The following is a 20,330-nucleotide window of genomic DNA, read 5'->3' on the forward strand; positions in this document are numbered from 1 at the left end:
AAAAAAAAAAAAAAAAAAAAAAAATGGTTCAAATGGCTCTGAGCACTATGGGACTCAACTGCTGAGGTCATTAGTCCCCTAGAACTTAGAACTAGTTAAACCTAACTAACCTAAGGACATCACAAACATCCATGCCCGAGGCAGGATTCGAACCTGCGACCGTAGCGGTCTTGCGGTTCCAGACTGCAGCGCCTTTAACCGCACGGCCACTTCGGCCGGCTGGAACTGTAAAACTACCGAAGGCTATCGTTAAGTAAGTGTAGGCTACGGTAATTTCCCTACCAGCTTTGTTCAGCTAAAGTCATAACCGCATTACCTGTATGTTAGGTGTTTTGCATACCTATCGGGCGTTGACTTGTTTCGATCGTTTTGTTGCGATCAGTTTGTCACTAGATTCCCCTAGAAACCGGAACTGGTAAACCGCCTAGAAATTGAATGTGAATATATAAAGGGCTGCCTAACATACAGAAAATTTTTGTTCTAGATAGTTATCCTCCTGTCTGTTACTTAAACATAAACAGTTTTTATAGGAAAATTCTGTCAATGTTTAATTCAATTTTTATTCGAAAATTGTTGACTAGTAACGTGAAATAGAGGAAAGCTGTAGTAAATTTAATAAAAACATACAGATTTATCATACAACGCTAGAAAACGTAATTTCTCCAAAAAAAGGTAAAACTTAAAAAAATGCAAAACAAAATCGTGTCAAACATCGGTTCAGCACTTCGTCGAGCTTATATAAAACATGCTTCTGTTATTCATAAACAACTTTCGCATTTATCGATAATAACAGGAAAATCTTACCTTTGATCGTGATGATGAACGCTCTATTGATTACAAAATAACAACAATAACTACATACAGTTTTTGTGTTTCTAAAAATAATGTTTTCTTGCATCAGAAGTTGGTTACAGAAAAGTGCTGAAGTTACGCGAGCAGCTAATTTTTTTACTTATAAAATGCAATTTATATTTTGTAAGAATTTAAAATACGCAATGAACCCTGAATGATGTGCGATTCTAATTATGTGCAAAACAAACAAGAAACGGTTCCTGTCTCGGACAGCCGGCCGCGGTGGTCTCGCGGTTCTAGGCGCGCAGTCCGGAACCGCGGGACTGCTACGGTCGCAGGTTCGAATCCTGCCTCGGGCATGGATGTGTGTGATGTCCTTAGGTTAGTTAGGTTTAACTAGTTCTAAGTTCTAGGGGACTGATGACCTAAGATGTTGAGTCCCATAGTGCTCAGAGCCATTTGAACCATTTGTCTCGGACTTTAATTTATGTTTCTTTCCCTACCAGTGCTACCAGTAATCGTACCATTTACTGCGTCATTTATGTACTGTACGCAACTCTACGTCTGATGCATTTAACCTGCAGCTGCACTACGTCGCTGATTTCGCGCAAGGCGTGGCTATAGCTTTAACGTATCATAACAACCGAACAACATAACGTCAAACTCCGTGTGTATGTGATTCACAAAAAGTGGAGCTAGCAGACAGCATAACTTTAAATTCCATACAACTGAATCATGTACGGTAAAACTCGGTGAACACGAATCACAATTTCCTTCTCGCTGCTTTTTGACGATTCTTGAATCCTATGTTTCATTCCAGAACAAAGCAATTTCGTACGTTTTCACTGCGCGTACGAGCGACAGTACTACATCAGCACGAATGGCGTGACGGAGAAACTGATTGTCCAATGATATCTGAAACAAGAACTGCGTGGATTTAACATTTCATACCGTGATTGACAAAAACAGTGGAGTCTTTCAATGCCTTATCGTGCTCAGTGTCTCATACGCTCGAAAAATGGCCGATACAAAAATAGGGCGTATTTCCAGTAATGGCACAACATCCGATATAGATGCACGGCGCCCGATGACCAGTCTCTGAGCGGTCGTTTATTTACCTTAGGACTGAACTTAATATGAATAAAGTTTTAATTAAAATCTGTAAGCGATTGTAATAATATTGCTCTTTTCACTTCCGATTTTCGTCTCTCCAATTAACGAGGGAAGACTTTCAGTGAAATGTTCCCAATTGATTGCCCTTCTGAGCAGATAGAACGGCATCTTGTCTAGAAAACCTGGAAGTGGAGAATTCATAGGGAAACTGAATTTGCTGGGAAAGCCAGGGCCATTTCATGAAATTCTGAAAGACTCCAGGAGTTTTGGCAGACTCTAGGGGGGGGGGGGGGGGGGGGGGGGGGGTTGACCTGTTCATTAACGGAAGTAAATGTTCTGAATCATTTTGTCACTGTGAGTTCGGCTTCAGAAACAATCCCATGTGAAGTTGCTTGAGGAAAGGTGAAGAAGGGCGTTTCGTTGTGATCTTTGTTACTTGATCGCGAATATTCTGGCGCGCTCATAGACCTCGGGAATCTTCGGTATCGTCCCTGAATTTTCTGAGTCAGGTTCATCTCTCATTGCAAGACTGCGATTGCAACTGAGTAAACAGTGCGCTTGACAACTGAAGCGACCGGCGTAAGAGAATGATAATCCACAACAGCATATTTTGAGTTATTACGTTGGTTTTGAGGTTGGTTAAACTGAAAGACGAAAATTTAAATTCAAAAAGTAGCTTCAGGCGTACACCAAAGAAATATAAAGCCTGTCTTACATGAGCGACTTTCTGGACAAAATCGGGTACTCGAAGTGCGGGGGCCTTTCGCGCCAGCGTGTAAATCAGCAGCCAACGACGACGCGAATGTCTATGACGTCAATGATCAACATATTGTGGCGAGTGTAGGGGTCTACATTTCACGAGTGTGCTGCACACTGCGCATGCGCAGAGAAAAGGGTCTCTGGCGTCGTCTGCAAACATCGTAAATTATAACGTATTCTGCTCGGGCTCACTCCTATTATATATAGAAACTGATTTTTTGCGTCCGTGTCGTCTTAATCTTTATTGTGTTGTTTGCTTTATTTTCGTAGTTACATGAGATCCTTGTATTTTTTCCTATTAGTGTTCTCCTAAAAGAGAGACGAAATATCTGAAAATAAAAAGTATTCACATTTCACAGAGCAAAAACCTATAATAAGCAGAAAAAAATTTCAGAAGATAAACATATTTTAATGAAAATTGTTTTAACAGCGAAAAAGTGAGATTAATATAAAAAACTTTAATCTTCTTACGTGGCACTTAGCAAGAGAACAAGATACGAAGGATAAAGCAAAATGGCAGTATTTACTGTGTTGTCAAATGTGTTTGCAACCTACACATACTCGTACTTTATCGAGCAAATACAAGCATATGTTCTGAAATGTTTGGATGACACTTTTCCTGTTCTTTCAGTTCTCAAGAGCGTAGAAAGTTCACTTCACGACCGTTAACAAGAACTTTCACAACTAATTCTGCACCGGCCAGAGTGGCCGAGCGGTTCTAGGCGCTACAGTCTGGAACCGCGCGACCGCTACGGTCGCAGGTTCGAATCCTGCCTAGGGCATGGATGTGTGTGATGTCCCTGGGTTAGTTAGGTTTAAGTAGTTCTAAGTTCTAGGGGACTGATGACCACAGCAGTTAAGTCGCATAGTGCTCAGAGCCAACTAATTCGGCTTTTGTCATTAATAGACTTTAATGTCATTGTGCTTGTTCGTACATCATGTCACTATATTTAGATTTTTCCGTAAAAAAGAATAGTGTATGTATGTATGTATGTCTCATAACCTCAGATGTCAAATTGCACAGCAGACAGTTCTCACAACACCTGCAATTTTGTCGCTTGAGTGTAAGCGAAAATCACTACTCAAAACAGACAAGATTTAGTATGGGAATAGAGCTCCAGGTGGCTGCAGTAGACGCAGTTGTCTCGAATACTCTGTTGAGACAAGAAAGTCTATCGTGTAAAAGAGGATTCATAAGAACCTTACTGTCGACAATACATACAGGTTGAACCATAATTCCACCTACAAATTTTCAGACAAGGTAGTATAGACAAAAATAACAAAAACATATCCAGTATTCATAAGCTCTAAAATGCATACCTTAACATGTATGAGCACTTGTTCAGTACAAGAGGTGTCTTTCACAGTAGCGAAGATGAACAACCTCTCACGGCTCTTAAAGTTGCGTTTTAGAACCCATGTTTACTGGACGACTTTGGACCAATGACCATAGCAGTCTGGTCCCTTTAATCCCACAAACCAACTGGACGACTTTTTTTTTGTGCAGAATACTTCCTCCTAAGACATGGAAAGCAGAGAGCTTGCAGTAGAAGAAATGTCTCACAGTATCGAAGATGAGTAAGTGCTCATGGGTCGTCACGTATGCATTTTAGAGCCCATGCTTACTAAAAAATTTTTTATTGTTTTGGTTTAAGCAACCGGTCCTTGAATTCTGTAAAGGGAATTATGTTGCATCGTGCACAGCACACATAACTAAAAAGATAGACGTACAACTCAATCGGACAGTGCGAATAATTACGACATGTATTGGGAGTACAGACACCCAATGACTTTATGTTCTCAGCAGTACCCTACCTCCAGCTCTAACGTGATCAGAAGCTCATCGAGATAGTGCACAAGCAGATCACAACGCTTGAAATTAAGGAACCATCGAGACGCACTGCAAGAAACCTTGTTGGGCCTTCTTTCAGTGTCAACCATTCATGGAAAAATCCAGCGGGAGCAGTCATCAGTAGTCAAAAGATATCCAGTTGCGTATACAAAGATTCGATCTCCCCAGACGTCAGTGGAGAATTTTGAACCTGATTCAAACCGGACAAGGCATATATGCTTATCTAATGCCCAAGTGAAGTGATATGAGAGCTGTGTACGCAAATGTATCTGTCAAGTGTTGGTGAATGTGATGTGGTGTTGTGTGTGTGTGTGTGTGTGTGTGTGTGTGTGTGGGTGGTGTCATGTTCGTGTTAGAGACGAAGAGAGAAGGGAGAGGGTGAAGCGCTGTCGATATACAGGGTGGAGAAGAATTGTGTCACGAAATTTTTAAGCTTGGATAGCTAATAGCAGTAGGAACCAAAATTACTAATGTTGTGTAGGTCGACAACGCACATTTTTAAACTACGGAAACTTGGGGCCACGCCCTCCGGTTGGCCGTGGGATTGCCCTGTTGCCGTTCGTCGGTTGACGGACAGCGCTATGGTTATCGGTTCACAAACACAAACGTCCCTTACCGCATCACTGCCCCAACGTGATACGCACTTGTCGAATAGGTCTTGCTGTTTGTCTCCACCTCACGTCAGAGGCATTCACGCGTAAGCTTCGCTTCGGTGCACACACGTCTCCTGCGATGTAGTCATACAGTAAGCATGGCGGCACAGTATTCGTTTGAAGAACAACGAGATTGGTCATTGATTATGGACTAGCCAACGGTAATGCGCATGAAGCTAGACGGTTGGACGAGGAACGGTACCCAGCAAGACGCCACCCACACCCGCAAACTTTTACAGCAATTCACCGTCGACTTGGCGAAATAGGCTCGTTAGCGCGATATCATGGTGATGCTGGAAGACCTCGGACACGACGGGATGCTGCATTTGAAGAGACTGTTCTGAGCGCTGCGAGGAAGCACCTACGAAAAGTACTCGAGCGGTTGGACACGACGTAGGGGTCACTTATCGGTTAGTGTGGGAGGTTTTGAGGGGTGACGGCCAGCATCTATTTAGTTTCCACCCTATCCAAGACCTAAACCCTGCGGCGGACTGTGAACACAGGCTAGGGTTTTGCCGGTGGTTTCTGCGACGTGTTGCACGAGATCACGACATCCCCGCCATTGTGTTGTTTACCGACGAGTGCACTTTCCACCGCGATGGCCTTTACTACACTCGAAACGTTCATTACTGGGCAAGGGGAAATCTTCACGTCACGTAGTCCACTGCCTCCAGGAACGATTTTCTCTCAGCATTTTGGACCGGTCCGACTACCTCCTCGACTTACTAGGGCAAATTACCTTCACTTTTTGCAAAAAACTCTACCCGGTCTGCTGGAAGATGTTCACCTGGACATACGGCTACGCATGTGGTTGCAGCATGATGAGGCGCACATAACATTCGTGCTGTGTGCGGATATTTAAATGAACTCTTCGACGGCCGTGTAATTGGCAGAGGTACTCGTAGGGCATGGCCCCCGCGATCACCAGACGTCACGCCACCGGACTTTTCCCTGCGGGGATTCTTGAAGGTTCTAGATCATCCACCCGGACGCGAACCACCTAGAAACGAAGTTCAAGCACCTGCTTTAAGTAAACGATGTTCTAGCTACAAAAAAGGCCCTTTTAAGGGCCGACACAATTCGTGAAAGACTTTCTTTGCGCGAACTAACAGCTATTGACGGTCTTTTTCCCTGTACGTCTTATCATGAAACTATAATGGACGTGTCGGGACTCCGGTGGATTCGCCCTCAGAGTGGAAGGCTGGTGCGATACCACCGAGCGTGCGGGCCACCATGGATACATCGCGAACTCCGGCAGGCAAAGCATTCGCGGTCATGCGTTGTCCAGAGAATCTGGCAACAGCCCGCATCTCGTGGTCGTGCGGTAGCGTTCTCGCTTCCCACGCCCGGGTTCCCGGGTTCGATTCCCGGCGGGGTCAGGGATTTTCTCTGCCTCGTGATGGCTGGGTGTTGTGTGCTGTCCTTAGGTTAGTTAGGTTTAAGTAGTTCTAAGTTCTAGGGGACTGATGACCATAGATGTTAAGTCCCATAGTGCACAGAGCCATTTGAACCAATCTGGCAACAGGGCAATCCTGCGGCCAATCGGAGCGCATGGCGCTAAGTTTCCGTAGTTTAAAAAATGTGCGTTGTCGATCTACGCAACATTAGTCATTTTGGTTCCTGCTGGCATCAGCTATCCAGGGTTAAAATTTCTTGACACACTTTTTCTTCACCCTGTATAGCCTACACCTCTCGAAGAGCACCAAAAGGGCCGCCGAGCTTAATGCCTCCATGCAACGGAGGGATCACCGTCAACAATTTCACATGTGCCCTCACTTCATGAGACACTGCGGAGAGGTTTGGAATTGAATTGAGCATATTTAGCACAAAGAGGGGGATGGGCTAGTACTTCGAATTGCGAGTGCTGTGTCATCTTACAGTCAGTACACCTTAACGTCACTGACTGTTGTCTTCGAGCGCACAAAAGAACAGTAATGGACATTCACCATGCATTGGATGAAGTGATTGAATGGAGCCGGCCAAAGTGGCCGAGCGGTTGTAGGCGCTACAGTCTGGAACCGCGCGACCGCTACGGTCGCAGGTTCGAATCCTGCCTCGGGCATGGATGTGTGTGATGTCCTTAGGTTAGTTAGGTCTAGGTCTATGGGACTGATGACCTCTAAGTCCCATGCTGCTCAGAGCCATTTGAACCATTTGATTGAATGGATATGGAAACTAGATATGGAGATGTGAGATTGCAAGATCTTCTGATTGTGCACATTTGGTTAAAAAATGGTTCAAATGGCTCTGAGCACTATGGGACTTAACATCTGTGGTCATCAGTCCCCTAGAACTTAGAACTACTTAAACCTAACTAACCTAAGGACATCACACACATCCATGCCCGAGGCAGGATTCGAACCTGCGACCGTAGCAGTCGCGCGGCTCCGGACTGAGCGCCTAGAACCGCTAGACCACCGCGGCCGGCTGCACATTTGGTCACAGATTTCTTGTATATGTACTTTTTTGTCACATGATAAATAAATAAACCCACTTCTATTGCTAATAATTTTAGGTTATAATTTACAAAGGAGTTTCCATTAAAGCAATGTATTAGGAACAGATTGAGTGGTAGCAGTCGATGTTAGACTGACAGAAAGCGCGATAATTCAAACAGAATGGTATCAGAATATGAGTTAGAAGTCAGCACTAGGTTTAGATACCTTCCTATTCGAGTAAGGAATTAAGTGTCTGATAATAAGTGAAGAAGTGGTACAGTATCTACCATTTAACATTTACTTTTATCGATGTGGCTGGAAAAAGCTCCTGGAGAGCCGCTAGTGGGAGACACAAAATTTGACGCTGTCTGTCACATTATTATGAAGCTTCCCGGAGTTGCCGTTCCTCCCGCTCACGTCCCGACTTTGGCAGATTGTCTCTTTTTTTTTATCTTCCCCAGGAAGCGCTTGTAAGGAAGCCCTCTTTCCCGCAGTCGGTAGCGTCTCCTCGCCACAGACATTTTCCATTTTATTTTGGGAGCAAGGAATACATTTGAATAATAATATTGTGCGGCCGGGGTGGCGGCCGGCGCTGCGCTCCGGTTGGTCGACGCGCAGAGGGGGGCGTGGCGGGGCGCAGCGCACGCAGCGCCACCGCAAATGCGTTTACCGAGTCGGCGGCGCGGCCAAATGATATGGTAACCGCGTTTCGTCTCGGCGCGGGCCGCGTAATCCCGTTACGGCGCTCAGCCCCGCCCTAATGCAATCAGCGGAGACGAGGAGAGCGCCGGGCCAGCCAAGCCGCCACGTCTCTCCCAGCATCCAGTTCCCTCTCCTCTCATTCTCCTCGTACCCACCTCTCTCTCTCTCTCTCTCTCTCTCTCTCTCTCTCTCTCTCAACTCCCGCATACACGCCACAGCTTTACGATCGGATGTATCGTGTCCTGCCGATCAGGTTCTCCGCGCGGTAGTTTCGAACGTCGTTTCCTGGTTTGTCGTGCAGTGGCCAGTAAAACAGAGTTCTGACAAGTCAAGAGTAATGGGACTCGATCCGAATCATCATCAGCCATTTTGTATCTGCTGCTTCATATAATGCCTTTTCAAGGATTTCATCTTGCGTTAATAGAGCAAGTTTCTAAGTGCCTGCCATTTTCCGCAGCAAATGTACACTACTGGCCATTAAAATTGCTACACCAAGAAGAAATGCAGATGATAAACGAGTATTCATTTGACAAATATCTTATACTAGAACTGACATGTGATTACATTTTCACGCAATTTGGGTGCATAGATCCTGAGAAATCAGTACCTAGAACAACCACCTCTGGCCGTAATAACGGCCTTGATACGCCTGGGCATTGAGTCAAACAGACCTTGGATGGCGTGTACAGGTACAGCTCCCCATGAAACTTCAACGCGATACCACAGTTTATCAAGAGTAGTGACTGGCGTATTGTGACGAGCCAGTTGCTCGGCCACCATTGACCAGACGTTTTCAATTGGTGAGAGATCTGGAGAATGTACTGGCCAGGGCAGCAGTCGAACATTTTCTGTATCCAGAAAGGCCCGTACAGGACCTTCAACAAGCGGTCGTGCATTATCCTGCTGAAATGTAGAGTTTCGCACGGATCGAATGAAGGGTAGAGCCACGGGTCGTAACACATCTGAAATGTAACGTCCACTGTTCAAAGTGCCATCAATGCGAACAAGAGGTGACCGAGACGTGTGACCAATTGCAACCCATACCATCACGCTGGGTGATACGCCAGTATGGTGATGACGAATACACGCTTCCAATGTGCGTTCACCGCGATGTCGCCAAACTCAGATGTGACCATCATGATGCTGTAAACAGAGGCTGGATTCATCCGAAAAAATGTTTTGCCATTCGTGCACCCAGGTTCGTCGTTGAGTACACCATCGCAGGCGCTCCTGTCTGTGATGCGGCGTCAAGTCCATGCTGTTGCAAACGTCGTCGAACTGTTCGTGCAGATGGTTGTTGTCTTGCAAATGTCCCTGTTGACTCAGGGACGAGACATGGCTGCACGATCCGTTACAGCCATGCGGTTAAGATGCCTGTCATCTCGACTGCTAGTGATACGAGGCCGTTGGGATCCAACACGGCGTTCCGTATGACCCTCCTGAACCCACCGATTCCATATTCTGCTAACAGTCATTGGATCTCGACCAACGCGAGCAGAATTGTCGCGATATGATAAACCGCAATCGCGATGGGCTACAATCCGACCTTTAACAAAGTCAGAAACGTAATGCTACGCATTTCTCCTCCTTACACGAGGCATCACAACAACGTTTCACCAGGCAACGCCGGTCAACTGCTGTTTGTGTATGGGAAATCGGTTGGACACTTTCCTCATGTCAGCACATTGTAGGTGTAGCCACCGGTGCCAATCTTGTGTGAATGCTCTAAAAAGCTAATGAGTTGCATATCATCGCATCTTCTTCTTGTTGGTTAAATTTCGCGTCTGTAGCACGTCATATTCGTGGTGTAGCAATTTTAATGGCCAGTACTGTATAAAAATTTATTCGGCGAATTGTTATTATTTATGTGTTCTGTCCGAAGCAGGTCTTCCCACGGTTGCTCGTCGTGTCCTTCTGTCTTCTGGTGCTCTCTTGAATTCCACGTGGCTTCCTGTTCCTTTAACTTCATCCACCATCTTGTACGAATTGTATGAGAAAAGTAATGAGACTGACAACACTTCGAGCGGTATGCCAAAGCTTTATTGAAGTAGTTGCGTAGGAAAGTGTGTTCATCCCTTCAAGATCCTCAGTCCGAGTTTCAGCTCCTTACAGCCATCATGTGATTTTTGAGAGCGTCATCAGTGGCAATGTTATATTGTTGTATTTCGCGAAAATGGAACTGCGAAATTTTTTTATCTCAATACGCATTCATTGTTATTTCACAGCTCCCCTATTCACCTGATCTGAATCCTTGTGACTTGTTTTCTTTTCCCGGAGTGGAAAGAGTCTTAAAAGGACGTCTTTTGGGACTCTGGAGAACATTCAAAATATTGTGACCGAGTTAAAGGCCCTAGCAGTTGAAGCTTTTCAGAGATGCTACCAAGATTGCGAACAACGACTCCGCCGGTGTACAGTTGCCGAAGGGAACTATTTTGAAGGGAACAACATTGTTCATTCTTCCCCCACACACTAATCCTTCCCGTGCATTTACCATCAAACAGTTCCGTTGCAACAAGAGACCAGACCATAACTTCCAATAGACCTATTTCCTCTCCTATACTTCCCAGAACATCTCCACTAGCCTCACTCTGAGCCTAGCTAATTCTTCCCAACCTCCGCCATACCCACGTTTCAGATGTCACCAACCACCTTTCGTCCTCTCTTATTAGTGTCCATATTTCAGCTCCATAAAGTGACCGCACTCCAGACGAAACACTTGACTTATCTTTTCCTGAGAACATTATTCATCTTTGCCGGCCGGGGTGGCCGAGCGGTTCTAGGCGCTACAAACTGGAACCGCGCGATCGCTACGGTCGCAGGTTCGAATCCTGCCTCGGGCATGCATGTGTGTGATGTCCTTAGGTTAGTTAGGTTTAAGTAGTTCTAAGTTCTAGGGGACTGATGACCTCAGAAGTTAAGTCCCATAGTGCTCAGAGCCATTTGAACCATTATTCAGCTTTCCAAACAATAAATTCCAGTTTCTATTGAAATTTCTATAATCTGAAATACCTTTTTCCAGCTGCAGTCCAGTATTTATTTACGCTATAGACGCGTTTTGCCTTATATACAGACTGATGACCATAGATGTTAAGTCCCATAGTGCTCAGAGCCTTATATACACTCCTGGAAATTGAAATAAGAACACCGTGAATTCATTGTCCCAGGAAGGGGAAACTTTATTGACACATTCCTGGGGTCAGATACATCACATGATCACACTGACAGAACCATAGGCACATAGACACAGGCAACAGAGCATGCACAATGTCGGCACTAGTACAGTGTATATCTACCTTTCGCAGCAATGCAGGCTGCTATTCTCCCATGGAGACGATCGTAGAGATGCTAGATGTAGTCCTGTGGAACGGCTTGCCATGCCATTTCCACCTGGCGCCTCAGTTGGACCAGCGTTCGTGCTGGACGTGCAGACCGCGTGAGACGACGCTTCATCCAGTCCCAAACATGCTCAATGGGGGACAGATCCGGAGATCTTGCTGGCCAGGGTAGTTGACTTACACCTTCTAGAGCACGTTGGGTGGCACGGGATACATGCGGACGTGCATTGTCCTGTTGGAACAGCAAGTTCCCTTGCCGGTCTAGGAATGGTAGAACGATGGGTTCGATGACGGTTTGGATGTACCGTGCACTATTCAGTGTCCCCTCGACGATCACCAGTGGTATACGGCCAGTGTAGGAGATCGCTCCCCACACCATGATGCCGGGTGTTGGCCCTGTGTGCCTCGGTCGTATGCAGTCCTGATTGTGGCGCTCACCTGCACGGCGCCAAACACGCATACGACCATCATTGGCACCAAGGCAGAAGCGACTCTCATCGCTGAAGACGACACGTCTCCATTCGTCCCCCATTCACGCCTGTCGCGACACCACTGGAGGCGGGCTGCACGATGTTGGGGCGTGAGCGGAAGACGGCCTAACGGTGTGCGGGACCGTAGCCCAGCTTCATGGAGACGGTTGCGAATGGTCCTCGCCGATAGCCCAGGAGCAACAGTGTCCCTAATTTGCTGGGAAGTGGCGGTGCGGTCCCCTACGGCACTGCGTAGGATCCTAAGGTCTTGGCGTGCATCCGTGCGTCGCTGCGGTCCGATCCCAGGTCGACGGGCACGTGCACCTTCCGCCGACCACTGGCGACAACATCGATGTACTGTGGAGATCTCACGCCCCACGTGTTGAGCAATTCGGCGGTACGTCCACCCGGCCTCCCGCATGCCCACTATACGCCCTCGCTCAAAGTCCGTCAACTGCACATACGGTTCACGTCCACGCTGTCGCGGCATGCTACCAGTGTTAAAGACTGCGATGGAGCTCCGTATGCCACGGCAAACTGGCTGACACTGACGGCGGCGGTGCACAAATGCTGCGCAGCTAGCGCCATTCGACGGCCAACACCGCGGTTCCTGGTGTGTCTGCTGTGCCGTGCGTCTGATCATTGCTTGTACAGCCCTCTCGCAGTGTCCGGAGCAAGTATGGTGGGTCTGACACACCGGTGTCAATGTGTTCTTTTTTCCATTTCCAGGAGTGTACAAAAGGCATCTCCAGTAAAACTGTATTATTAGAGATTAAATCCGCTGAAGATGATTTAAAATGCGAAATGAGCTTGGAGCGTAAATCACTATAGAAATTACATATTTACGTGGGACACTTGTAAAAGTGCAATATTGTTTCAGGCGCCATATCATCCAATGTATTCTATTCCCTTATCCAAGTTCCAAATAAAAAGAGGAACCGGCACGTAAACGTCCTGTCAGGACTGCTTCATGTTCAGTTTATGTCAGCTTTTTCCACTCACTCACGTTTGAAATTAGCGATACATTTAAAAATATGGTTAAGGAAGGGTTCTTTGTAAATACTACTCGGAGGAAAGTCGTACTTATAAACCCCGACTGAATATCATCATCTCTGAAAAGTGGCAAATAGTGTATGAATAATCATTCATAAACATGAGAGTAATTGAAAGTCATTGGTTTCAAAGTGTGTGTGTGTGTGTGTGTGTGTGTGTGTGTGTGTGTGTGTGTGTGTGTATGCCTCCGAGCGTGTGGTTGCGGGCGAGAGAGAGCGAGAGCGATCGAGAGAGAGAGAGAGAGAGAGAGAGAGAGGACGGCTCAGGGATCAGCGGCAGTAGAACATTTGAGGCATTTACCCGTGTTGCAACATCATTAATCGTGAGGCTCGGCGATGATCGTCCATTCCTGATACAGTCGCTAGATTAACGCGTGTGGTATCGCCACTCGATAGTAATTACAGGAACGGAGTAATTGATCGTCGAATTATCTTCTTCTTCCTATTCCTCCTTGGCGTCAGCACTCAAGTAAATACTTCCACCAACATGACGCCTAATCTGTAGCTCCGTGTGTACTGGATCCAACCTGGTGTCGATCCAAAAAGCGCGTGTTGTCTCCTCGAAGTCCAACTAAGAAGTGTGGGCACAGTGATATATCTCTGGGTCTTGTTTAGAGACTGCTACCTGGAGCAAAACAGTTGTCTTACGAAGTGCGTTTACTTCTTGTGACCATTATAGCTCGGTACGTTTTCAGCGTTTTCTGAAGTTTACTTGGCTCTGGCGACTTTTTACCGCCAATTTCACCTTACAGATGGATCACTGCGAAAGCGGGATCTTTCTCACACTGGGCTTAGTTTTAAAGAAAATTGCAATCTTGGCGATAACTGATGACTTGTTAACACCTGAGTAACTTCACTACTTTATCGTCGACTCGGCATTATGCATAGAAGTAGTATTATAAGTGTTTAATAACTAATGATGTTTTATATCAAATTTTAGCATAGTTCACGTCTTCCCGTTGTTTTTCCTCGATTGTGAAATATCAACATGATGTCGGGACCCTTTATGGATGTGGCAGCACTGAATGTTAGAGGGCAGTTATGGCAATGATGAATTAAAGTACCTTTATATACACAGCGCAAAAATCACGTACTCACGTGGAAACCAAAAGCCCGCAAGTAAATTTGACATGGGGAAAGAATCGTCTGCTGTTCTAAGGATTATGCTGGGGTAGTAAAAACCATATACATGTCAGACTGGCATCGACTGTCTCATTTGTGAAAATAGCTGAAATTCAGAGAGATGATACTGCAGATTATACTCCTGGATTAGCGTTCTTAGTAAATCCTTACAGCGTTGGCGTGAGGTGTCAACTGCCTATCTGTGTTCATGCGAGCGTTTTGAGGAAAATACTGCAGTAGTCCTCCATGTCCGTAGGACTGGACTGCAAGACTATTATTGGATTCAAATGACCTTGTAATGGACGTTCCATCGAGTGGAGCGATAGGGTCATCAGGCAGCCAGTCGTAGTGTGTTTTAATGCGCCACGTGCGGGTATATACAGAGCCTCGTCAAGCGTGACTGGCCGCACACCGGTAACAATGTCTTGCCAGTGAAACTTGACAGTCACAAAGTTATTTTATTGAAGCTATAGTTATAACCAATGTTAACACTCAGAGGGTCAAGTAGGATTTTTTAAATTTTTTTGAGCCCATCAATTTACGTGACTTGTTATTTTTGGACACTGCAGGTATCATAAATACATTTATATTTATGTAATACAGAAATTACACTACATTGACAAATTTTATATCTTCCAGACTAATACAATAATAATAATAATAATAACAATAATAATAATAATAATAATAAATATTTTAGCAGCCACAGGTCGTAGTTCGCTTTGTGTGATCCTGTACGAGTCTAAACAATTTAAATAAATAAATAAGTGTTTTTCTAATGATGAAAATACAAGGCGGCCATTAAGTTTCTTTATAGGTGAAATGATTTCATTGTAACTTGAATGATAAGTTATTTGTTCAAAATATCCACCTGCACTGGCCGATTAAGCATACTCGCCTGCAGACCATCGACCACGTATGATTTTCATATCCACCACAGGTAGCTGTCTGGTGCGGTCCAGACCGAGGCAGTGAAGGATAAGGGCCGGGCGAATTTCGGGACCCAAGTGCCGTCCCCCAGCCAGAAAAGATCATTCAAATGTTGTGAACGGTTTGTTGGAAGTGGACGGGAGCTTCATTATGTTGGTAAACAGCCTTGGCTTTCATGCCCAAAGCCTCAAGTTGCTGAAAAAGCCAAACATTCAACATCTCCAGATAAGTAATGTGGGGCACTAAACCCTCAAAGAGGTGCGGACCAACAATGTGTTCTTCAGTCATCCCCGCCCTAAGTATGACGTATGGAGGATCGTTCTCAGTGTCTTGATAAGCTTGTGGGTCTTCCTTTGCTCTTATGAAACTCTGATAAACTCTGATAAATAGCACATTCATCAGAGGAAAGAATGCACTTCCGAGAAGGCCTCCAACTTCTTGCATGCTTCCTCCTGGCACTTTGTCATAGTTCATTAGCTCAGTGATGGCCATTGATGGGAATGTTTGCAGGCCTAAGTTCTTTTTCGGTGGAGTTGCTTTGTCCTCTTTTTAATTCCGATTCTGAAGCACACTTTTTGGTTCACTTGTAGGGTAAAAACATCATTGACGCTCTAATTACAGCACTTTGATGACCAGAGTGGGAACATCCAAAAACACTTCTTAAGCGAAAAGATTTCTTCTCCCACCTGATCCAAGCCTGACGTCTTCGTGCCTTCTACCGAAACGTTCAATAAACCTGTCCATCACCTATGTCATATTCTCTTTGTGCTCCCGTTCATTGACCCACGCACTTATCACTCAGCACGACTTCAAAGCGACGTCGCTGGTATCTGCCATAGTTCTTCGCCAAATACCGAAAGGAGAATAATGAACTGCTCAACGCACAGAAATTATTCTCTTCCCTGGGCCTGGCAGTTAAGGGGCACTCACATTGCAATTCACGTGAGCAGCACTGTGGCCATATCAGTAGTTGGGATGGGAGATTCATATCGTAAATATCTTACCATCTTATACCGTTATATGCATTTATTTCACGTCTAAGGTTATTTTCTGGCGACACTGTCGAATGGACACAAAGGAAAAATATAAAGTCATGATATTATGCCAACTTATATTCTACGTTCAAGGTTTCATCAGTTTTCAAATTAATTAGAAACTAAAACTCCACTTCCCGCCAGTTCTGTCCCAAACTTGACTTAGCACCCGTTTGCGTTCCATCTATACTTCTTCCTGGTATAGTCTGCGTCTGGTATGAAAGCCAGTGATTTTGTGAGACGTCGTGGAATCATTCGGATCCCTTTGATGGAAAGTTGAATTGGAGCAATGGTACTGCTCTCTGGTCCTTTCGCACATCGTCATTGTACAGTTCGTCTCCTGTGGTGCAGTGAAAGGCACATCCGTAGGTATGGCAAACCCACAGTTGGTTTTGGTGGCGATAGAACATTCTGCCTTGGGGTCGGTGAAGACTGCGTGTAGCTGCGGCGACGAGTTGAAGAGGGGCAGGTGTCGGAGAATAACGTTCGGGCAACGAGTTGCAGGGATCTTTGCATGGGGAGAAACAGCCAACATTGACTTTAGGAAGATGAAGAAGGCAGACTACACCCACGACGTCACCAGGCCGTTACTCGAATGTTATGCAAATTGGCTCTTCGCACAGGTCACAGTTTATTATAATCGTCAACTTTACGTATTCAAGAATATCCTGCCTGTTCCTTGATTTCTACTCATTTTCCTGATTTTGTCTGTGTCGCTTCTTATCACCAGCAATTCAACAAAGAATTTTTTTTGTATATCTTAAGTCAATTCGTCTGGTTATATGCCTCGTGTAACAACCACGATGAACTACTGTCGTTCCTAATTTTTTCCGCCACAACGTTTCTTGCTGTTGTTTGTGTAGCAGCTCTTAATATCTGGACGGTTTGTAGCGAAAAGCAGGAAGACCTGCAGCGGATCGACGTTTGGCGCAAGTGAACGGGGAGCTTCTCTTAAATTACCGTCCCATCATGGCTGTGCAGTATTTAAATAAATTTCGTAAGTCCAAAACCAGATGAAAATTTTAACAGCCTTCTTCCGTATACGGGAACTGAATTGTAATGAAGGTTTCCATGTGGTTTCCGGCACGACCACCGTTTCTGTTTCCTCTCGATATTCTCTTATGGAGCACATTAATTCGTTAGTGTTGAAACAACAGATAAAACCAAAGAGGGTATACTGGCTAGCGTTCAATTTTTTTAATACTTTGATTGCTGCAAATTAGGAATCTTACAGTGTGTACCCTGGGAGCACATACATCAAGATTGGTGTGCATCACATAGTCTATAATTATTACTCTTTGTTCGGCATCCATTTTTAATGTTTTTTTCGCACGCCACGAGGAGCATTAAAAATTGAGACATTCTTATTGTATATAAAGTCAAGCATTCTTGCTTGTAACGTAAAATAAAGAACTGGTTTTGTTAGCTTCTTTGCTTGGTACTGTCGAACCGTCTTGTTCTTTATTTCTTACCACGCTACGCTCAAAGTGGCTCCTGTCACAGTTTGTCCACTTCAGCCACCCGTAACTGAAGTTTCTCCTTGATCTTAGAAGTTAGTGACTTCTGGTAATTAGCAATCGTTTGATTTTTATAGTCGCCAAACTATTTTTAAGTTGTGCAGAATAAAGTATAATAACTCATTTGTTTTGTTTTGTTGTAGGCAGGTGGCATTGGCGGACCTTGTGATTGTAAATAAGGTGGACCTCGCGACACGCGAGCAAATCGACGCTTTGCGTACAGAGATCTCGTGAGTATCGTACACATTATAATGCCTCAGTCTGTCGTAGAAACCACTTTTCTGTCTATTCCAGTTTTTGCTCTAGGTATTTTTCTCTCATCTCCAAAAACATAGCCGTATAGAGCGTTAACTGCTTTCCTTGTTACTGTGTAGAGCATATACAGATGACACGTCAAAAATCCATCAGGACGAAATCTTGGATTCTCTCTTGACTCAGATCAGCGCGTGAGATGTGGCAGAAACGAAACCTGAATGGTATGCATTTTTGTAAATCACAGATTTTAGGTGGTCATGTGGAAAAATTGATAAGAAACAAAGACATCGTTATGGATGAGAAAAGTTCACCGTGCAGTTAAACTATAATTCAAATAACAGAGTTCCGCTACTGACTTGGGGTATGCAGTAAAGAACGAGTTTTGTTTTAGATATTTGAAAATACACTGTAGTATTTTTTAATCGATTTTAATTCCTTTTGGTTTTATTCTTTTGCGGCTCATAGGAAACTACTGCTTATCAACCAAGATTTTATTAGTCTTCCTGAATTCAAACGACGTTGAAAGTGTACTTACTAAAGAACTTAAGCCTCCTGTTTTAATGAATTTTTTTAATGTAACATGTATTATTGCTGCGTGCCCATGGTGTCGAAAAATTTAAGTTCATCGGTTACCTTGAGTGCTTTCCATCACGATGGACAAGGGCGATAAATAAGTTATCTCGCCTACTGCTTAGACATCCCGCTCAGCGGTGAGGCTTCGTTAGAATCATAAGCGGCAGGCGTAGCGGTACATACTCGGCCACCGTAGCGGTACATACTCGGACACACTATTAAATAGTATAGTTATGGCTCTTGCAATATGAATTTCTGACTTTGTGAAAACATACTTACTGCTAGATTTTCCACGCGAACTATGGTAGCACGATCATACTGCCCTTCATGGCTCACTATGGCACAGCATTCTTATCCTTGGATCGTGTTTATTAGCGTGCTATTCTCCACGCCTATCAGCTAACTTCACAACGATAATTGATTTCACCTTGCAACTAGACTCTAAGCGATTGTTGCAGTAAGCAGTGAAAAGTGTTACTCTGAATTCGTAAAAATTGTAGTCCGCTTTAAGTACAGCTTGCTTATGCTACGTTCATAAGGGCGGTTTCATCTGATACTCTGTAACAAATGTTTGTTCACAATGTATTCATGTCTAATAACTGAGCGATTTTGATACAGATCACCGTCGGTTATTGCAAACGTTGTTTGCTTCGTTATCTGTTCTAATAGAGAGAGATCCGAGCCCAGACAGAGACTTACCCACAGTCGCTCTTCCCGCGAACCGCACGCGACTTGAACAGGAAAAGGGGGGAAGCGACTCCAGTGTACAGATAGCGTAAAGTGGCTTCTGGAGCACAGATGTAGACGTAAACATAATAAAGAATAATTATTTTTAGTATATTGACACCCTATATTTTTCTTTTCATGTTGTAGCATTTATTATGTCTCGGCAACTTAATGAGTCTGGGAGGAGGGGCGATAATGGAATATCCTGTGACGGTGTTCGCTTGAAGCATGATAAAATCGTGATCTCTTTTCTGAGGAAGCATTGATGGTCATTACCGCGAAAATAAGAAAAGATATCTAAGGGACTGAGCACGTGAGTGCTTCTTAACATACCTAATGCGCTACTCTATCCGTGCATTGCTACTCTTACTCTCAAGGAAGAGATACGTTACCTCTACACATTAGTTATTATTTGTTTCAGAATAGTGTTTGCTGATTTTGTGGCCTCCCTCTTCATTCTGTTATATAGCATTTTCTAAAAGATAAGCATAACAGGGAAAAGAGGAAAATAGAAAGCAGAAAGTAGAGCAAATTACAAATGACAGTCCCCAAAAGTTAGAATTGCGCCATTGCTATAGCAAAGGAGCACTCCCCAGTAATTCAAATATTTAAAAAATGCAATGCATTAGACCAATAGTGTCAGTAGTGTAAGAACTCCAGTGTTTCGTTCAAAAATGGTTCAAATGGCTCTGAGCACTATGGGACTTAACTTCTGAGGTCATCAGTACCCTAGAACTTAGAACTGCTTAAACCCAACTAACCTAAGGACATCACACACATCCATGCCCGAGGCAGGATTCGAACCTGCGACCGTAGCTGTCGCGCGCTTCGAGACTGTAGCGCCTAGAACCGCTAGGCCACCCCGGCCGGCCCAGTGTTTCGTGGCGGTAACCTTGAGAAAAATGTTCTCTGGCTTCTAGTCGCATCAAGTGAAGCGACATTAATACTAATAAATCGCATGTATAAAAGTCGTTTTTAATATCATTAGTTACATTTTAAGAAAATGT

At 44.6% G+C, this 20,330-nt stretch overlaps 1 protein-coding gene across 5 annotated transcripts in view; it reads left to right on the forward strand.

Annotated features, from left to right (window-relative positions):
• The window catches only part of LOC124798621 (COBW domain-containing protein 1-like), a 524,248-nt gene that overhangs the window by 288,286 nt on the left and 215,632 nt on the right, over positions 1-20,330 (forward strand). For 4 of the 5 annotated variants that reach the window (XM_047262102.1, XM_047262099.1, XM_047262097.1 and 1 more), the window contains exon 7: positions 17,913-17,999. The exons of the other annotated variant lie outside the window; for it this stretch is intronic. In XM_047262102.1, coding sequence (XP_047118058.1) covers positions 17,913-17,999 — 87 coding nt within the window. The remainder of the gene's footprint in view (positions 1-17,912; positions 18,000-20,330) is intronic. 5 annotated transcript variants of the gene reach the window in all.

Source organism: Schistocerca piceifrons, chromosome 5 (assembly GCF_021461385.2).
Source record: "Schistocerca piceifrons isolate TAMUIC-IGC-003096 chromosome 5, iqSchPice1.1, whole genome shotgun sequence".
NCBI classification, from domain to species: domain Eukaryota; kingdom Metazoa; phylum Arthropoda; class Insecta; order Orthoptera; family Acrididae; genus Schistocerca; species Schistocerca piceifrons.